Source organism: Balaenoptera musculus, chromosome 2, assembly GCF_009873245.2.
Source record: "Balaenoptera musculus isolate JJ_BM4_2016_0621 chromosome 2, mBalMus1.pri.v3, whole genome shotgun sequence".
Classification (NCBI taxonomy): domain Eukaryota; kingdom Metazoa; phylum Chordata; class Mammalia; order Artiodactyla; family Balaenopteridae; genus Balaenoptera; species Balaenoptera musculus.
The window spans coordinates 167,427,786-167,449,040 of NC_045786.1; the positions used below are offsets into that span (position 1 = coordinate 167,427,786).

The 21,255-nt window shown below is 47.5% G+C and overlaps 1 protein-coding gene across 1 annotated transcript; it reads left to right on the forward strand.

Moving 5' to 3' along the window:
• The first annotated feature begins 12,968 nt into the window (after positions 1–12,968).
• BDKRB1 (bradykinin receptor B1) lies at positions 12,969–21,255 on the forward strand. The gene is made up of 2 exons (XM_036844233.1): positions 12,969–13,048; positions 20,187–21,255. The coding sequence occupies exon 2, from the start codon at positions 20,197–20,199 to the stop codon at positions 21,253–21,255; it is 1,059 nt and encodes a 352-aa protein (XP_036700128.1). The 5' UTR covers positions 12,969–13,048; positions 20,187–20,196.

Sequence of the window (21,255 nt, forward strand, 5' to 3'; positions counted from 1 at the left end):
TGCGTAGTTCTTTCATTTGTTACAACTCCCGAAAACCTGAGTCTTGTCACAGACACTGCCGTGGCAGTTAGAAGTCTTTGGACTGGGGGTTCCATTTATTTCCACTCAACCTACTTTAGGGCTTCTGTCCTATAAATCAGTGGTGTCCAAGCTATTGTAATTGCGTATCTATATAAGTAAAAAAATTTTGATTATATGTACCCAATACGTACACTTATTTACATGTATTAAAATGTACACTCTAAAATATACTCAAGTACAAATCTAAGAAATTTCAACAGGGTTTGAATATTTTCTCCCATCTCATATTCCTACATTGCTGACTCATTACCAAGCACCCATCAGGTGTGCATGAGGCCCATGAGGCCCTGGAATCATAGGGATAATTGTAATTCAATCATCCGTGCATGTGCTATATATCTATTAGGTGCCTTCCATTTGACAAGGTCTAGATCAAACAGTTATCTAACTACTGCTTGCGTACTACCAGTGACAGGGAACTCATTACCCACTCCATTTTGAGGTCCCTTCATTATTCATGTATTCATTCACTCATTCATTTAAAAAAAACTTGCTTTCTGTGTCTACAGAAATGACACTGCTCTGTCTGTGCATCCATCAATCCATGCTAGAAACCTGGGGCTCATGGTAAAGAGGAATAACCCTCTCTGTTATTCCTTACACCTAGTGAATCAGCACCTCTTTTACATTCCACCTAAGTGTTTCCTGGATCTATCTGCTTCTTTCTATGTCTAACCATCATCTCTTATTGGTCTCCCCATCTCTGATATTAACTACCACCATCTCCCAATTCATATTCTCCACTCTGCAGCCAATGACATCTTTTAAGAAGGCAAAGACGATGATAGGGAAGCTATACATGTAAAGAACATGTAAAGAACAGTGTTTAAGAGCCAAGGCTTTGGGATCAGGCAGACCTGGATTCCAGTTCTGCTTCTGGCTCAGACTCATTTGCTGTGTGGTCTTGGGCATCTCAGTTATCCTTTCTGAGTCTACATTTCCTCATCTGTAAAATGAGGATAGTAATGGCATTCACATCATAGAACTGTTAGCAGAATTAGTGTATGAAAGTGTTTAGCTTGGTACAGAGTTGGCACTCAACATGCATGAGCTGCATGATGGTGATGATGTTGGTGATGGTGATGATGTTGGTGATGGTGATGATGTTGGTGATGGTGATGGTGATGATGTTGGTGATGGTGATGATGATGGTGATGATGTTGGTGATGGTGATGATGATGGTGATGATGTTGGTGATGGTGATGATGATGCTGATGATGACGGCTGTGATGGTTATGATGGTGGTGATGATGGCAATGGCTGTCATGAAGATGATGGTGGGGGTGATGACGGCCCTCTCTAACAGGAGACCTTTCAGTAGTGTCCCACCACTCTTGGGATAAAGCTCCACTTCCATAAGGTGGTTCGCAAGACCCTTCATGAGCTGGCCCCTGCCTTGTCTCTTTCCCTCTCTCCAGTTCCTGGCCCATTCTCTACCCTCCAGCCGTATTGGACCCAGGTGCCTGGTAGATATTCAGTTCTCTGTCCAGTCCCCACCCTTCCCATCCAGCCTGCACCCCACCAAGGCCTTGAGCTTGAAGAAAGTTGCCCACAAGTGCACAAGGGAGCTAACTCATCCGAGGGACTTTGCTCACGGATGGGGCGTGACTCAAGGAAGTTCTGCAATCTGGAGGTGTCTGAGCAGGGCTCTCAGCAGGTGTAAACAGGCTGGGAAGGCCTCCCTCTCACCTCCCTCCTACCTCCCTCCCACCCCGGCCAGGCAACATGAGCGGCCCTCAACTCCTGACCCTCCTTGGCCCCAGCGAGCTGGTGAGATGGGGAGAAGCCCAGAGGGGCCTCTGGTGGACTCAGAACCAAGCGATGGGCCCAGCTCCTGAGTGTGTCCTGGCCAGAGCGGGTGAGGGCCCAGTGCAGAAATGCCAACTGTGCACCTGGTGCCCCAACGGGAACTAGTGCTGGTGATGCAGGCTTCCGCCCATGATGCAGCCACTTATGATGCAGAGGTGCAGTCTCCAACTGTGACCCGCACAGCGCACGCCATACCTCCTAGTTACTCAATCCCGGGCCCGCTGCAGAGCCCCACAGAGCCCTGACCTCTGGCCAAACCCCCTGAGAATGTTGGGGTCAGGGTTGAGCAAGGAGGTCACGATTTGGCAATAGCCGTGGCTGAAAGTTTAATGGTTTTTTTGTGGAGTTTTTTTGGCTGAGGTCAAAGGGGCTCCATGAAAATATCTCTCACTCTGCTGAGCTCTTGTTTATTTATTTTCTTTTCCTTTATGGTTAATTACAGGATATTGACTATAGTTCCCTGTGCTATACAATGGGACCTTGTTGTTTAGCCATTGCTGAGCTCTTTTTAGGATTGACCCTCAGGACCACTCAGGTAGGGAGGTGCCTGTATCATTGCCAGTTCGGGATGTGGAAACTTAGGCCCAGAGAGGGAACTAACCTGCTAAGGCCATACGGTTCTTCAGGAGTGTGGTCAGAAGCCCACCTGCTTTCTGTGTGTTTGTGCCTTAACAGGGGGATGCAAATTATCACAGAAGAAGCTCCCAAGGTGCCTTCTTGCGTGAAGAGCATCCGGCCTCGGCTTGGGCTGTTTCTGCCCTGATGGACAGACTTTGCATCTTCTGGGGCTTGTAAGTTCTTGCTCCCTGAAGAACCACCTCCCCAGCGGCAGGTGGCTTACAGTGAGATCTTTATTAGAGCGGCTTTACTGAGATAGGAGTTCTGTGCCTTGCTCATTCCTGTGGCTTTTAGTGTACTCACAGGGTTGTGCAACCATCACTGCTCCCGAATTCCAGAACGCCTTCATCCTTCCACACCCATTAGCAGTCATTTCCTCCTTATAGCCTCTGGTAGCCACTAATTTTCCCTCTGTCTCTAGATCTGCCTATTCTGGACATTTCATAGAGGTGGGATCACACAGTATGTGTCTTTTGTGTCTGGCTTCTTTCACCTGACCTACACGGAGATATAATATTGAATTGGAGGGGAAGAATCGTGGAGTCCAGGCCTTGAGTCCCTGCCATGCCACCTACTCACCGTCTGATCTTTACAAACCATTTGACTCATTTCCCCCACACCGGCCTTTGGCCTCGGTTTCCTCATCTGTGAAATGGGCAGATAATACAATAAGTATACCTGTGTCACACAGAGCTAATGACTCTGGAAAGGGGGCTTTGTAAACTGTAATGGGTGGCACCAACATGGCAGGGACTGCCCTGGACTTGGAGCCAGGTCCCTGGTTCACAGCCCTGCCGCTTCCTGGCTGTGGGAATTTGGACAAGATCAGTTAACTTCTCTGAGTTTCTGGGTGGCAGGTTGCCTATAAAATGAGGATCCAGGCGTTGTGAAGATTAAGTGAGATAAAAGTGTTCTCATGAGTTGAATAGTGTCCCCTCCCTCCCCAAATTCACATCCACTTGGAACTTCAGAATATGACCTAATTTGGGAATAGGACCTTTGCAGAAGTAATTAAGACGAGGTCATACTGGATAAAGATGGGCCCTAAATCCAGTGACGGGGACCTTGATAAGAAGAGAAGAGGATGCACAAAGACACAGAGACAAGGCCCTAAGAAGACGGAGGCAGAGATTGTAGTGATGCTTCTGCAAGCTAAAGGATGCCCAGGATTGCCGCCCACAGCCAGGCAGGGGACAGATTCCCCCTCAGAGCCTCCAAGAGGAACCAGCCCTGCACACACCTTGCTTTTGAACTTCTGGCCTCCTGCACAGTGAGAGAATAAATTTCTGTTCCTTTAAGCCACCCTGTCTGTGGTACTTTGATCCGGCCGCTCTAGGAGACGAATACAGATGTTTTAACGATTCTGAGTGCGTGTCACCCACGAGGTGCCCGTCCCAGTCCACACGCACTGCTTCCCCCGACAATGGAGGAGGGAACCAGACACCTTCTTCAGGTCTCCTGGGGTTTAGAGATGCTAGTTGGTGATGGAAGGTGTCCTAAGAAAGAATGGGATACACCATCTTATAGAATTTTAGAGATTTCTTCACAGGGAAGATACTGAGGCCTCTCGCAAGGTAACATAGCGTGTTGGGGGCTGCCCAGGCCCCCAGAGTGTGTGCACCACAGGCCTCGACACACTGTCTCTACTGACCCAGGGCCGGGGCTGCCCTGTTTCTCTCCTTCCCCCAAAGGCAGGCCGATTCCAGGAGTCTCAGACCAGGTTAAGAAGAGGCCACAGGGCCCAGCTCCCAGCTTCCTGACAGCTCCACCACCAAGCCCACTTTGGTGGGACATTGTTTATAAACAACCCTGAAAAATGGCCCAGGACGGAGCTCTGAGGCTCCTCTGGACACCCCCCTCCACGCTGAGTCACCACACGGCCCACTCAGGGCAGTCAAGTACGCCTGCCTATTCCTCTCCCCAGTCCTGGCCAAGGCAGAGGACGGTTTACGTAACCCTGCTGCGCTCACACTAGCACCGCCTTGTGCAACGGCCAAGTGATGAAACCAGAAGAGCTCCCGCCGGCTGCTGACCAAGGGCCAGCTACATCGCCATCTCACCTGATCCCCAAACTCGGAGAAGAGGCCCACTTCATAGATTAAGAGACTGGGTCTCCTTGGGGGGCTGGGAGAGAGATAAATTAGGAGTTTGGGATTACATATACACACTACTGTATATAAAATAGATAAAAAACAAGGACCTACTGTGTAGCACAGGGCACTATATTCAATATTTTGTAATAACCTATAAGGGAACAGAATCTGAAAAAGAATAGACATATTTATGTGTATAACTGAATCACTTTGCTGGATACCTGAAACTAACACAACATTGTAATTTAACTATACTTCAATTTTTTAAAATGGTTTTAAAAATCCAGAAAAAAAAAATATAATGAAGAGACTGAGGCCCCGGGAGATGGTATAAAAAATGGCCCAAGTTCACCCAGCTGAACCGTGATGGAGCTGGGATTTAAACCCCCATGACGTGGTTCCTCAGCCAGACCCGCCCACCCTGACTTCCGCATCAGACCTCAAGGACCAGGGTCTTGCTTTGGAATCAGATTCTTTCACAAAGTACCAGTCCCCTTGAGGAAGACAAAGCAGTGAGACCCCCGACAGCTTGACAGCTGAATGGCCTTCTGGGCTAGTCCGACCCCTCCATCTCGGTCTCCAGCGGGAAGAAGAGAACCTCTCATTTGGCAACCCCTCCCCACTCCATTAGTTGCCCAAATTCTTTCTCTTCCACTCAGTCCTGACTTCATTTTCTTCTAGAGCTGCAGGGCTCCCCTTCCAATGTTTAAGCTCTTTTGATGCCATTATTCCCTTCTGCAGAGTTTCCGAAAGTTTCTCAAAAAACAAAAACAAAAACAACAACAGAAGAGTCTGGCTCCTAATTGTTCAAAAGAGTCTGAGAAATGCAACTACTACGTCTTTCTTGTGGGGCTGCATAGATGCATATTAAAGGCCCTGGGAAGACTTACAGGCAAGAGGCCAGTCCACTCTGCTTTGTCTAATGCAGGGCTTTGTCTAACCCATGGGCTCCCAGACTTGATGGGCACAGAACCCGGTCTTCACTGCCGACTCCTTCCTACTCCGCTTGCCCAGTGTCTCCTTCTCCACGTGAAGTTTAAATGTTGGAATTCCTCAGGCTTCAATCCTAAGCCCTCTTCTCATCTCTCTACATGGCCCACCTAACTAATCCCAGCCAGGGTCATGACTCTAAATGTCATCTGTGATGCTTAGTCTTATGTGTCGACGTGCCTGGGCTCCAGCACCCCGTTATTTAATCAAACACAAATCTAGGTGCTGCTGTGAAGGTATTCTGTGGATGTGGTAAACATCTCCAATCGATGGACTTTAAGTAAAAGAGATCATCCTCGATCATGTGGGTGGGCCTCCTCCAAGCAGTGGGAAGGCCTCAGGAGCCCAAACTGTGGTTTCTTGAAAAAGAAGAAATTCTGCCCAAGACTGGAGCTTCAACTCCTGCTTGAGTTTCCAGCCTGCTGACCTGACCTACAGATTTTGGACTTGTCAACCCCTACAATGATGTGAGCCAATTCCTTGAAATAAATGCATAGATAGATAGATAGATAGATATGATAGATGATAGATAGATAGATAGATAGATAGATAGATAGATAGATAGATAGATAGATAGATAGATAGATAGATAGATAGATGATGGATAGATAGATGATAGATAGATGACAGATAGATAGATGATAGATAGATAGATAGATGGATGATAGATAGATCCTATTGGTTCTGCTTCTCTGGAGAGCCCTGACTGATACACATCTATGCCAACAACTCTCTTCTGAAAAATCTTCTCTGATCCAAATGCCTACTGGAAAGCCATTTAGGTATTTCACATGTATCTCCAACTTAAGGCCAAAACCAGCCTTTTTGATTCTCTTTTTAAGAAGCATATTCCTCCCTTCATCTCCCCCATCTCGGTAAATGGTACCACCCAGTTACCCCTAGAAAAACCTTTGATGCTTCCCTCTTCCCCATGCATCACCAGGCACTCCTGGTCCTACCTCCAAACAGCATCTCAGATTCATCCCCATCTCTGGCTCCTCTTCCAGCCTTGAACCCTTCCAGCCCGTTTGCCACACAAGAGCTAGGGTGACCTTTCTAAATGTTTAAAGCCCTTTGGTGGCTTCCTATTTCTGGTCGATGTGCCATCCAGACGCTCCTTAAGGAATGAGGGACCTGCTACCCCAGCTGCCAGGGACGCTGCCGGCAGACAGTGCTTACCTTAAGCGCTGCTTCACCCAAGGTCATGCCGTCTTCCAGGGCACCCTTCATCCGGTGTCTGAGAGAAGGAAGGAAGCGCAGCCCTCTTGCCCCAACTCAGACAGCTTTGAAGGGTCATCCCATCCAGGAATTTTCACAGGTCTTCGGAGGCTTCTCTTAAGACACGCTGCAGCTCAGTTCTCCCTGTGCCCAATCCTTCCTTCCTTTTACTCTCACAGGTCCTGATCCCTTGGACCTCCTGCACCCTGCAACGCCACGGGACCTGGGAAACTCCAAACTCTATCAGCCGCTGTCCCAGGCTCCGTCTGGTCTGGCCCTGCCCAGCGTCCACCTCCTCTCCAGCCCTTCGACCTTCTGTGTTCGTTTCTTCAGTTCCTCAAGCAGATCAAGCTGTCACAGCCTCAGGGCCCTTGTTTATGCTGTTCCCTCTGCCCGCACTAAGCTCCTCCGACTCTGCAATGGGTTTCCCCTCTTACTCCCAGTTTCCCCTCTGCCTCCCTGACCTCCCTCAGTACAAATCCTGACACCCTCTCTGTTTGGTGGAACACTGCATCCTGAGCTGTTTCTTCATAGAACTCACCACAATTACAATCACAGGTGGTTTTCTCTGTTTGCTTGTGTGTCAAGGGTGACCCTGAGTCTTACAGGAAAGGTGAAAGTTATCTTCCGCATTCAGTTCCCCTGTACCCAGAGTTGGCAGCTCAAAGAAGCATCCCCCATCATGGGGGCCAACATGATCTATGCTAAAGACAAATGCTCACAGCATCAATTCCATCTCCATTAAATACATCATATGAGAACTACTGGTTTCAAAGGAAGAGGAATTTTACTTCATGGTCCCATTTTTTGCGGTACATGTGAGCCAGTTAGGCATCTAGGCTGACTAGAAATGGGTACTTTCTCCCAGATTACACAGAGAAAAGTCATAAAACTGGGAAAAGCTACATCAATATATAAACATTCATCTTACCCTGTGAACATCTGTATAAAGTGATATTGACAGTTTCCATGCATGTGTATGATCTTCAGAACTGCTCTCAAAGTAGGGAATGATCTCAGATAAAGAAACAGAGGGTCAGAGCATTCCCAGGATTGTGTGTGTCACCCAGCTCCCTTCCAGGAGTATTGCAGGTGGACGGCCTCCCCCTCTGTACCCACTCTCTCAGATCTGAAACTGTTTAATTCCCTTTCCTGCACCAAACCAAGAGCCTTTGGGGGCACACCTGCACAGGGCCTGCCCCAGGGTAGGAGCTATGTGATCTCACATAAAGAATGACTAAATGGGGTGGGGTGGGGGAACGGCTAGAACCTGGGCTTTCTGACTCCAAGTTCCAAGTGAGTCTTCCACAAACACATCTGTGCACATGTGTGTTTATGGTATGCATGCGGGTCCTTCCATCTACAATGTTTTTCTCAGCTTGCCTGCCTTCCAAACTCCTATTCGTCTCTCAAAACCCCACTCAAATATCCTTCCACCATGAATTTTTCCCAACTCTGCCTTGAGCAGAATTAAATCCTTTCAGTCTTGACACTCAGACAGAACCTTGGCACTTCATTGCCACTTTGCATTCTACAAAGTATAGTCACTGGATGTCTGCCTGTCTTTGTCCTCAGCCAGACCAAGAGCTGCTCAAGGGGACAGCATTCACCTTTGTCCCTCCAGTGCCCACACAGGACCTGGCACCCACAAGGGGTTTGGGACATGCATGTTGATAGAGACAAGCTGTTGATACTCTTGTATATAAATAAATAGAGTTATGAAGTCTTTCAGCAAATATTTATTAAGCATGTGAGCCCTGTTGTAGGAGCTAGGAACATGACTCTAATCAAAAGAGATAAACCCTTTCCCTGGTGCAGCTCACATTCTGCTGGGAGAGACAGGAAGTAAAAGATAAACGGATGAATGTATCCAGGTGACGATAACGGCTGTATCAAACAGTGAAGCTGGGCAAGCGGAGGAAAGGCTATTTCAGGGGAGGGCTCTCTGATAAGGGGGGGATATGTGGAGACCACAAGGACCTGGGGGAGTGAGCGTGCAGGTCCCTATGGGAAGGGCGCTCCAGGCAGAGAGAATGGCCAGTGCAAAGGCCCTGAGGTAGGAGGCAACACGGCTTGTTCAAAAGAGAGTGAGGAGGCGGGGGAACAGATGGAGAGAGTGAGAGGGGTGCTCAGAAATGCATCAGGGGGTGGGGCACTGTGACCTTGAGGGCCACTGTCAAATCTTAGTGTCCTCCTGGGCCCGAGACAGGACTGCCATGGTCTGACTTAGGCTGTAGAACACAGAGGAACATAGCTGATCATCCTCTGGCAGACCCCTTCTGAGTGTTGCCCCTGGGGGGTATGTCCTGAGGGCCAGCATGTGCCAGGCTGCAGGCTGTGTTAGCTCATGGGATCCTCCCAGCTTCCCTAAGTGGAGGTTTCTAGTGAGCCCACTACCCAGCTGAGAAAACCTGATCTCCCAGAGCAAGGTCAGCGTGGGGATGGAGAGTTGTCTGTGGACTTTCTTAAACTTACGTGGTCCATGGAACCCCTGTCCCAGCGGAGCTGTCTCTGCAGAGTGACAGGCACCAAGAACCCTTGGCTTCTAAATGGCCATGAACTCAGGCCAGGGCAGCGCCTGCGCCGCCTGAACGCCCAGGACACACTCCAGTTGGCAGCTGTCTCCCTGCTGATTTCTGGGTCTTCGCGCTTTGTTAAACCTGCGTGGAGGAGTTTATTTTTATCCCCCTGACATCATGACCCATTACTCCAGCCCTGCCCCGCCCTGCCCCCTTCGTGCTGCACCTGTGTGGCGCTCTTCTGCCGTGGCCTTTGCCACACGTGGCTGCAGGTGTCTGCTTGCTCACCTGCCTCACCCACCCGAGCGTGAGCGGCCCAGCACGGACGCTGAGCCGTCCTCTCTGCCCCCGGCCCCCAGTTCACCCCTGGCCCCATGGAGCTGCTCCCCACATGTTTGCAGAACAGGAAGAAAAACGCTCAGACCTGTGCTTACAAAGGAGCAGAGCTTACAGTGGGATTTGAATGACGGATGGACATGAAGGAGAAAGAGAGGATTGGGATGGTGATTTCTAGCGAACGCCCACAGGTCGGTGAGTCCAGATGCATTAGGCCCGTGGGCCTTCCCTCTCAGCCAGAATGGAAGGACCAGGTAGAGGTGGCTCTGGGTGATACAGCAGGACCGCCAAGGAGTCTGTGAATTCCAGGGGGCGGGGCCGTTGAAGTGACAAAATCCAGGTCCTTCCGGAATATTCATCTAGCCCAAGGATAAACTGAAGGGAAAAAAATCAGAAAGCAAGGAGATTGGTTTGGGGTTCTTTGTTGCAGACGTATTTGTTGCATGAGCGTCTAAAACCAAGATGGGAAGGAAGGCTTGGGCAGAGGGGGAGAGCACTCGCTAGACCGAAACAAGAATGCTGCCTTTCATCCTGGTGGGAAGTCGCCCCGCGGGAGTTTTCTTTCCTTAACTGCAGTGGGGGTTGTAAGAGAGATGCCAGCTGTTTTACAGACTGAGTAGGACCCTCACCCACAACCCCGCACAAGACGCTAGGCATATAGACGTCATTCATAGAGTTGCGCTGGATGAAATATACCAGGGTCTTTGACCTTGAAGAAGCTGCTGGATGTGACTAGAAAGGAGAAGAGACCAAGTGACTCCAGTGCTTAGTGGCTGGAGAGCTGGAAAGTGATCCTGACTGTCAGAGTGGGGACATAACCTCTGCGTCCCCAAGTTCCTCCAACTCCAGCGCACCCTTTCCTTGAATCTGCATTGAGCATAGTCCGAGCCCACCCGTACCTGCCTGGGGTCCCGCTGCGTTAACACTGAGGACAATTTCAAGGAGGGTTGGTCTGTCCCACCCAGCTGGCCAGGCTGTCCTCTGTTTCTGGGTCTTCCACCAGCCACCTCTTTGTGCCTTATAACGGTCTCTGCTGTAATCATTTTAAATTGGTTAAAATAATCATTTTAAATCTGCTAAAATAATTTTTAACACATGAAAAATCAGTTTTATTAACTAACGTATATTAAGTTCACATACTTAATGAACAAAGTGAACAAAGCATTTCACAATCCACTGTATGATCCTCAATCAGAATACAGATTACAGGAATTCGGAAGCATTCTTCTTCTTCCGATATAATGATCGGAGAATTGTGATTTCTCTGGTTCACAAAACGGGGCCTAATTATTTAGTAAACGTGGATGAACATTACTTTTACGACCTCTTAGGGATGGGTTACTATACTTTTCTTGGGTATCTATGAAGATGTCTTCATTTCAGCCATGTCAACTAATATTTGTGACTTCTGTCTATTGCTTTTATGAATACCTATGCCCACCCTCCCACAAGGGTCCCAGTGCCCAGGGGACTTCCACCCAGTACAGCTCACACCAGGCCTTTGCCATGTCACTCTCAGCCTCCTCCCATCTTCGCCACGTTCCAGGGATCTGTGGTCCCTTCCTACACGTGGGGTTCCCTCAGCCTGCCCTCAGACCCCAGAATTCAGGCTCCCACACCCCACAGCCCCAGAGGCAGAAGGAGACCCTCTCCTCCCTGGACCAAGGCCCACTTCCCTTTTCCCATCCCGGAAAGCAACAGTGGGAACATCCATTTTCTTCAGAGAACTTTCCATCCCACCACAGGGTGGGGCTCCCCAAGGCCTTGGCAGGGCTGCCACAGTGCCACTTACTCAGCCCTCACTAGTGGCATGTGGCATACTGACAGTCCTGGCCACGTGGCCCTGCCACGCACAGGCCACTTCTCACAGTCTGTCCTCCATGTGAGGCAAAGCCAAGGTCAGGCCTGCGCACCCCACCTCCCGGCAGGACTGGTGTCATGATATCCTGTGGGTAAACCTGTGTTGGAGCCGGCAGACATCTCCTGAGAGCAGATACTTCTCAGAAACAATCCTGTCTAAACTCACATCAAAGGGAGAAAAGCCAACCACCTTCTGCAAAGGCGGGTCTGGCTGGTGAGACTCTGATCTACATTACTAATTAGGAAGGACTGATGACTGGGATTTGGAGAACTTTCTCTAGTTAAAATCTACCCCAAAATGATGGCAGGCACTCACCTAACATCTGCATGACTGAAAAAGTCCCAGATCTCTCCTGATACGAAGGGCCCTTCCCCAAAGATAAATTCCAGCTTCCTCCCTAAAATACACATCTGATTCTTGGAGTGTCCTTTTTCTTTTCAACCTGCTTCCACAATTTTAAGATGTCCAACAATGGGAGAAAACTGCTGGGAAATTCAAAAGTGCAGTTTGTCTCCAGTGAGGTGTTAGTAATAGAAAAGGGAAACACGGTGAGGAGGCCAGATTCTGAGGACAAAGGGGACATTTTCTGCTCCAGACACGCCAGGCTCAAGGTGACATCAAGAAATACAAGCAGAGCGTCCAAGAGGCAGTACTAGGGTGTAGGGAGGACTGAGGCCTGAGATTTTGGCGTCACTTTCCAGAAGCTGGAATCAAGCCCTGGTGTGGAAGCATTCTCCTGCACTTAGGGAGGGAGATTAGGACATCTTCATTTTTAGGAGCTAAGATAGAAAGTAGGCGGCATTCGGTCAAAGGCTCTTGAGGTCTGACTCTCAAAAAAAGCCAGAAATGTCAGACTGTCTGAACACTAGGTCCTGAGTGGTTCAAGTTGATATCCGCAGACTTACATCAAAAACAGACTTCAGAACTGCCAGGGAAGATGAGGGAAAAGTGCATCTGACCTTACTCAGCTCTGCATATTGCATGAGTCAAGCTTTTTGTGGTTCACTGTTTGTTTAATGGGGTCCACAGTGATGGATTCTTGGCGATGTACCCTTCATGACCAAAATTCAAAAGTGGACATTCAAGTCAACTCCCACGAAAGCTGCTGCAGAACCCCAAGCATTCAGGTCTCCAGTGCGAATGGGTAAAATCATCACTCAGACCTGTGGGGACTCAACGATGCCAAAATGTGTTTTAAGGGCATGTTGGTCACTGTATCAGTCTTGGGCAGGATCGCGGGACCTTCCCAGATGTTACCAAATTAAAGATGGAGATGGTCGTTGAGTAATCGCTTGCCAGCTCCAAAGTGCAAAGTTGTTTTTCTTCCAAAATTCCAGCTTGTTTCCTCTGCCTGAAAGACTCACTTTTTCAGCAGTCCAGCCGATGACATCACTGGAGTAGGGGTTCTGTAATTTAAGGCCACCACACTTCCACAGGGCTTCCCAGAGCAGAAGATACCTCCGAAGGCAGCTCTCACCATCAGAAAGCCCAGCTGAAGTTGTGACCTCTTTCATTTTGTCTGAGTAAGTAAATGACCATCTTTTTTTTCTCTCTTATAAGAGTAAAATATAAGAAGATCCATATCTCAGGGGAAAAATTTTTCCCTTTACAACTAATATTGACAGAGTTTTCAGCTTTCTGTTGTATGTTTTTTAAAAAACCATAATTCTGAATCAATTTAAGAGACTGTATTCCATGCCTCCTTTGGGTTTTAGCTGCTTTTCCAGAAGAGGAGGAGGGAGGATGCTTGGAACAGGAGGGTACTTCCGGCAGCTCTTTCCATCAAGGTCACATGAAACATGTAGAGGCTGAATGCAGTCATCAGAGCTCCGTGTGGGCTCCGACCACTTACAGTCTACGAATTCCGATTTATAAAAATCAAACTGGTCTCCCCAGGATCGCTTACAAAATTTCATAACGCCAATAACTGGTTGGGTTATCTGTGGATTGAAAACAGTATCTTATGATGTGATTGGGTTGACATCCTTTAATATCTATGCCTGTATTTCAAATGCCTTTATCATCAGCTCACTGTTGAAATTGGAATTAATTTGAAGAAGGCTAATTTGTTGAAGAAGTAGCATGCACCGATGTTTTAATGTGCAGAGCTCAGAAAATATCACATAGAAATTACAGAATCGATCATCTCTAGTAGACTCGCCCAATGTCACTCTTGACTTTTTCAGATAAGATCAAATATGACTAATAATATCAATAGCTGCTGGTTTTTGACCACGTACTATGGGCCAGGCAAATATCAGAGCTAAGACTCGGAACCAACAAAGGAAGTTTTCTCCTCTCTGGCCAACTTTACATAAACACAGGCAGCAGCTGGTAAAGACAGCCTCCTGAAAATAAGCTCGGCTTGAGCAAACACATGCCGGGGCCACAGACCCAGCTGGGTCCCATGGGATGGCGGGCAGTGTCTGCTGAACCAATCAGATTCGAGCTGAAGTAAGAGGTTGCTGCTGGTGGCATAGGTGACAGTTCCTAGTTTCCTGGGCAGGGTGAAGCCTTGACCCATGTATTAGTGTCCAGTTGCTGCTGTAACAAATTAGCACAAATCTAGTGGCCTCAAACAACACAAATGTGTTATCTTATAGTCCTGGAGGTCAGAAGTTCAAAATCAGCCTCACTGGACTAAAGTCAAGGTGTTGGCTAGGGCTGTGCTCCTTCTGGAGGCTCGAAGGGAGAAGCCGTTCCTTGCTTTTTCTGGCTTCTAGAGGCTGCCTGTGTTCCTTAGCTCATGGCCCCTTCTCCATCTTCCAAGCCAATGGCATAGCATCTTCTACTCTCTTCCTGCCTTTGACCACCCCCTACCTCCCTCTTTTACTTATAAATGAAATCACTTTCACTTGTGATGACGTCAAGCCCACCTCCATAATCCAGCATCATCTCCCCATCTCAAGATTCTTAGCTCGACCCCATCTGCGAAGTCCCCTTTACCATGTAAGGGAACATATTTGCAGGTTCCAGGGACTAGGACGTGGACATCTTTGGGGACCATCATTCTGCCGACCGCACGGCTCTGGGGTACAGCCCAGGTTTTGGTCTGGCGGTGCCCGGGCAGCCCCTGCCTCTTGCTGACCCGTGGTCCCTCAGGAGCACACAGGAGCCAGGCCCCCTCCACTGCCTCCCAGAGCCACCCTTTCCTGCCCAGCCACCCACACTTCAGAGGGGACTCGACCCCTGTCCCACACGTTCAGGGTGACCTGAAGGAGGAAAGGGAGGGAAGCAAAGCAGACCACATCCGGGGTCTCTCTCAGCGTCCACAACGAACCGCTTCCCTCCTTCCAGCTTCTTCTTAAACATCCTGGTGGTGAAAGCTCCAAGGCTGGAGATGAATGAGAATCCCACTGCCAAGAAGCCAGGCCCTCCTGGAACTCAGCTTTCCGGAAATTTAGTTCCTTATTTTCCTAGTGTGCTAGGTGCCAGGTAATCCCTGAACTGTTCCACAGCTCAGGAAGAGCAGAAAAGGGGTCTCTTGGTACTTTCCAACCTCGTGTTCCGACACCAGGGTAGCCCACATGAGGGAGAGGTTGCTTACACTCGGAGGGACCAGGACACTTTATCGTCACATTATTACTACCGTAGTTATCACCATTATTATTGTGGTGGTGGTTATCATCATTCGAGCCTCATATTTGTTGCTTTGCAACCTACAAGGGGATTCTACAGGTATAATCTCCTTCAAGCTTCACCATGACTCTTTGTAATAACTGCCGTTATTCCCATTCTACAGATGAACAAACTGAGGCTCAGAGAAGTTATCTGACTTGCCCAGAATCACAGTTTGGTGACCCCAGGACCCAAGCCCAGGCTCCTTAACACCAGACCCATTCTCTTTATGGTCACAGCACACTGGGTAAAAGAGGCCTGACCCTGAGCTGGGCCTGGAAGAAGAGCCGTGTATAAACAGACTGGCTCTTATCACCGTATGAATGTAGGCAAGTCACTTCACTTCTCTTCACCTCCGTTTGCCCATCTGTACAATGGGCACAAGACAGCCATCCCTCCTCCCGGGCATGTTGTCAGGATCAGGTTACCTAAAGCCCAGCACAGCCCACAGATCACAGGTGTGGCTGACAGTGAAGGGTCAGATCTGGCATCGGGGGCTTACTCTGCAGCCCCAGCGTCGGTGGGAGACTGGGGCTGAGACGAAGATGCTCGGGTTTTCCGTGGCACATAGAGCTTCCTCAGCACGTGCAGAGAAGCACACAGGAAGGAATGGCATGAGGCCCAACGGCAGTCTTAGGAAGCAGCTCCCACACGTGTGTGTAGTACAAGGGGGCTGCCAGGGGCAGGGCATGGAGGGCCACCAGGTATCTGAGAAATCAGGTTTGCTGGGTGTATTGCTTTCCTGTGGCTGCCAAAGCAAATTACTACAAAACACTTAAAATTGATTATATTATATTGATGGAGTTATAAAGTAGTTCTAGTCAAAAGCTATTTTCAAAAAATATGTGTATTTAATTATATATACATGTATGTATATGTATATACACACACACACCAATGAATTGGTTATATTATATTCATGGAGTTATAAAAGTAGTTCTAATTAAAAGCTATTTTCAAAATAATTATATATTTAACTGTATATATTTATGTGTATACACACACACCCCAACAAATTGGTTATATTATATTGATGGAGTTATAAAGTAGTTCTAGTCAAAAATATTTTTTCCAAAAAAATCTAAATATATTCATCCATCTACGTATATTAAAGCAAAATGAAAGATTTTCTTTATGTTAATTAACTGAACATTGAAAAATAACATAAGCAAAATAATTAGTTTGGGTACATATGCAAGTGCTACAATTAGCTTCTTGAGCTTGTACCTGACTCTCATATGTCTTTGGCATTTTCCAGAGAATGTATTTTTCTCTCAATATGGTCTTATTATTTTTAATGGTTCCATATAATTGCCTGAATTTTTTTTCCTTCAAATTTTATGGTTAATAAATTTAAATTAGCAACTTCAATTGACTCTTCTCTTGGACCAGAAAATATTTAATGAAGAAAATGTTCTCTCTGCAGGTGTTGAGGTATCTGATAAACTCTGAGCAAATTCTGCCAAGCAGAGGCTATTCTCAAGTCTAATTCTTTGCATATGGAATTATGCAAATATTTCAGCCCAGATATTTTCACAGGTGCTGTCTTTTTGCCTTAGTTTGAGTTCCTTCAACAAATATTTTCACCACATTAAACTCTTCAGATAAGTTGTAGCTATTTATAAGTTTTGAATGCTTTGTCAAATTTAGATGCTGCAGATCAGGGGCTGTCCCAATTTCATCTCAATTTTGTACAAAATATGAACTTCTCCAATTGAAAAGATGCTTCCCACAAATTGAGACATTCCAAAGCTCATTATAAAATTCAAAAATTAAATCTTGTGCACCATTTGACCTCTCATCGCTTAGTCTGATCATTTTCTCCCTTGTTTTTTAGCTATAAATTTCAGTTATTTTCTGCATAAGAGTTTTGTTTTCAATAACTACAATCTATTAAAAGCTCTAAAAGCTGATGTTTTGGTGCTCCATTCATTGAATACTTGTTCGAAGATTCCTCATTGATTTGGAACAAAATTCAACAAAAATTCTCAACTCTGCTGTAACAAATAGTTGAATAACATTTTAGGGCACTTAGTGTCTTCTAAAATTGATTTATGATGGGCAGCAGAGAAAGAAAATGCATGCTAAAGTTGTTTTAATTCCTCATCAAGGGAATTCCCTGGCGGTCCAGTGTGTAGGACTCTGTGCTTTAACTGCCGAGGGCATGGGTTTGATACCTGGTTGGGGAACTAAGATTTCACAAGCCTCACAGCACGGCCAAAAAAAAATTCCTCATCAACTTCATCACAAAGTTTGTAGTTCAGTAATTCTGAACTACAAATCTTATGTTTTAGAATTTTGTAAATCTTGTCAAATATAACCTCCATATCAATTGGTAAAATATTGAAACTCATTTATATGCAATTACAAATTGTGTGTGCACCATGACCTGTTCAAAGTACATTTCTGCTTCATCGGTCTCTTATTTTAGCAAGAATATTGTTGTTAGCATGACACTGGGCCCCACCAAAATGTGTGTGATCATCAGAAAAATACAACTTTCTCTCCAATGTGAACAATTTAAACTGAGTTTAGAATAGCATTCACAAAATGTCCATTGTTTCATTTTGCCAGAGTGAACTTTCAAAAGTTTTGCTTTGATTCCATGAACTGGATAAAAAAATTGAATCATGATTGGAATTGACTGATTTTTCTATTTGAAGACTCTGAGGATACTGGTATCAAACTGGCACCATTTCACTGTCCGTGGATTTCTTGTGGAGCCGTCACATTAATCAGCCATCACTTCCATTTTTGTGTGTGCACAAGATAACCTGACACTAAAAATGAGCTGAATTAACTTTAAGAACAGTCGTTTGCTCTAAGTGAAAAGTCACAGCATCTTCTGCAGTAATATGAGTGAAATCAACGTCTTAGGGCTGATCTTTGAAAAATACCAACTTCTGAAGTAGCAGCTTTGTGTTAGGTTTCCTTGTGGTCAGGGAAAGCGCTACAGCCCCCATCACGATATAAACATCAATAAACATTTTGTGCAAGTTACACGTTCATCATTGACTTCCCTGAGAGACAGAAGTTCAGGACTTAAATTTTCATTAAACGTTCTTTTTTTGCTCATTGTTGCCAGAAGGACTCATTGCAAAATTGAAAAGTATTGCCAAATAACAAAATAAATACTTCATGGTGGATTTATGCCCTGAAATCAGTGACAAAAGAAGAGTGTCCTTTCTCTTCCATATGCTCTGGGTCAGAACCCTATAAGCCACAGATACGTCATAGCCTCCTAACCCATCATTTCCCGTGTCCTCTGCTGACCTGTCAACTGGCAGCCCAGCAGCTGATTCTCTTCTCTGCCTACACTCTCCCTTGGTGATTTCATCCAGTCCTGTGACTTTAAATGCCAAATACCATCCGTGTGATTACAACTCCTAGTGATGTATCCCCATCTCAGACGTGGTCTCTCAACACCAGTGTTGTGTAGCCGACTGCCCCAGTATCCCCACCTGATGTCCAAGCGACAGCTCAGCCTCCACATGTCCAGACATGAACCCCCGATCTTCCCCGCCAAAAAACCTGCTCCCTCTTCACTCCGTCATCTCCAGTTCAGTTGACTGCAACTTCCTATTTCCAGGTGCTCAGGCCAAAAATCTAAGCATCATGCAACTCCTCTTTTGTCATAACCCATATCCGATTGCAAATCATGGTGGTTCTACCTTCAGACTATATCTAGAGCCTGGTCACAGCTCACTGCTTCCACGGCTGCCCCTCCCCGGCTAACAGGTTTATTCCGTGTACTTATTGTCATTGCCTCTCTCCTCCCACAAGGCTAGAAGCACCTTGAGGGCAGGGCGTTTTGCCTGTTTGATTCACGGCTATGTCCCAAATACCTAGAACAGTGCCTAGCACATAGTGTGTGCTCAGTACATACTCGTCCAGTGGATGAACGAATGGAGGGACCCATGGATTTTACCCGATGTGAATGGCACAGTGTGTGGGTTACAGTGTCACAGTGAGAAGGTCATCATGTCCTCCTCAGATGAGGAAAGTCGGGCTCAGAGACACAAAGTGATTGCCTAAGACTGCAGAGCCAAATAGACTTTCCCGAGATCAGCTCTCTTACACAATATCTTGTGTTGGATACTATGAGTTTTGCCCAGTTGAAGGGAAGGACTCTTGGGCATCACTAAGGATAACGATGATGATAACGGTAGTTAACAGGTAGCGAGAGACTACAAAGAGCCAGGAGCCATTTGAAGCGCTTTGCGTATATTAACTAATCCAGGTGGGAGGAGGATTTTTAGGTGTGGAGCCCCAGAAACCCCACACCTTCTACTACTGCCCTCACCTCCTCCACCCTACTGGCCCCAGTCCCAGTGGGTCAGCATCCCTGAGGGCCGGGCTTCTTCCTTGCTTCATTCCATCTTCGGTCATCGACCACTGTCTCCATGTCTGCCTCCCTCTAGATGGTGAGCACCTTCAGGGGGCTGGGCCCTGTTCCCTGTATCTCCAGCACCTGGCAAAGTACTGGCACAAAGTAGGTGCTCATTAAATCAAACATGAGCACCTACTTTGTGCCAGTGCTTTGTTTAATGAAACACTGCTAATAATAATGGTATGGTTGTAAATAAGACTCATCTTCCCCTTCCATTGAGTGTTTCCTCTAAGCCAGGCGACCAGGCCAAGCTCTCCACAGATACACTCGTCAGTCCTTGCCACAATCCCACAAGAGGGATACAATTAGATCCAATGTTCAAAAAGGAAAATAAAAGTCAGTGGGTCTAAGTGGCCCACACCAAGTAGTTACGTCAAGATTTGAACTCGGGTTTCAAAGCCCTGGTCCTTTCCTTTATACCCGGGGTCGGCAAAATTTTCATCTAAGGGAATAGGTGGTAAATATTTTCAGTTTTGCGGGCCAAAGGGCCACTGTTGCAACCACTCAACTCTGCTGTTGTAACACAAAAGGTAAATAAGTGGATGCAGCTGTGTGCCAATAAAACTTTATTTTCCAAAACTGGGAACAGGCTGGATGGGCCGCGGGCTGGAATCGGCCGCCTCCCGTGTGATGCTCTGTGACGTTCATTGCAGGTCACCGTGGATGGCCTCCCGGACCCTCCTGGAGCTCCTGTCCTCCAACCAGAGCCAGCTCCCGCCTCCAAATGCCACGTCCTGTGACAGCACTCAGGAAGCCTGGGACCTGCTGCATAGCGTCTTACCCACATTTATCATCACCATCTGCTTCTGCGGGCTGCTGGGAAACCTCTTTGTGCTGTCCGTCTTTCTCTTGGCCCGACGGCGTCTGAACGCGGCAGAAATCTACCTGGCCAACCTGGCGGCTTCCGACCTGGTGTTCGTCTTGGGCTTGCCCTTCTGGGCAGAGAACATCTGGAAGGAATTCAACTGGCCTTTCGGAGCCCCCCTCTGCCGCGTGGTCAACGGCGTCATCAAGGCCAATCTCTTCATCAGTATCTTCCTGGTGATGGCCATCAGCCAGGACCGCTACTGCGTGCTGGTGCACCCCATGGCCAGCTGGAGGCGGCGGCGACGGCGGTGGGCTCAGGCCACCTGCGTGCTCATCTGGGCCGTGGGGGGCCTCCTAAGTATCCCCACGTTCCTGCTGCGCTCCGTCAAAGCTGTCCCGGAACTGAATATCTCCGCCTGTGTGCTGCTGTACCCCAATGAGGCCTGGCCCTTTGCAAGGATGGTGGAGTTAAACGTGCTGGGGTTTCTCCTCCCACTGGTTGCGATTGTCTTCTTCAACTATCACATCCTGGCAGCCCTGCGCGGGCGGGAAAAGGTCAGCAAGACAAGGTGCGGGGGGCCCACGGATGGCAAGACCACGGCCCTGATACTCATGCTCGTGGCGGCCTTCCTGCTCTGCTGGACCCCCTACCACTTCTTTGCCTTCCTGGAATTCCTGTTCCAGGTGTGGGCTGTCAGAGGCTGCTTCTGGGAGAATTTCACCGACCTGGGCCTGCAATGGGCCAACTTCTTTGCTTTCATCAACAGCTGCCTGAATCCAGTGATTTATGTCTTTTTGGGCCGGCTTTTCAGGACCAAGGTCTGGGAACTTTATAAACGATGCATCCCTAGACGATTGACTCCAATATCCACGTCCCATAGAAAAGAAATCCTCCAACTTTTCTGGCGGAATTAA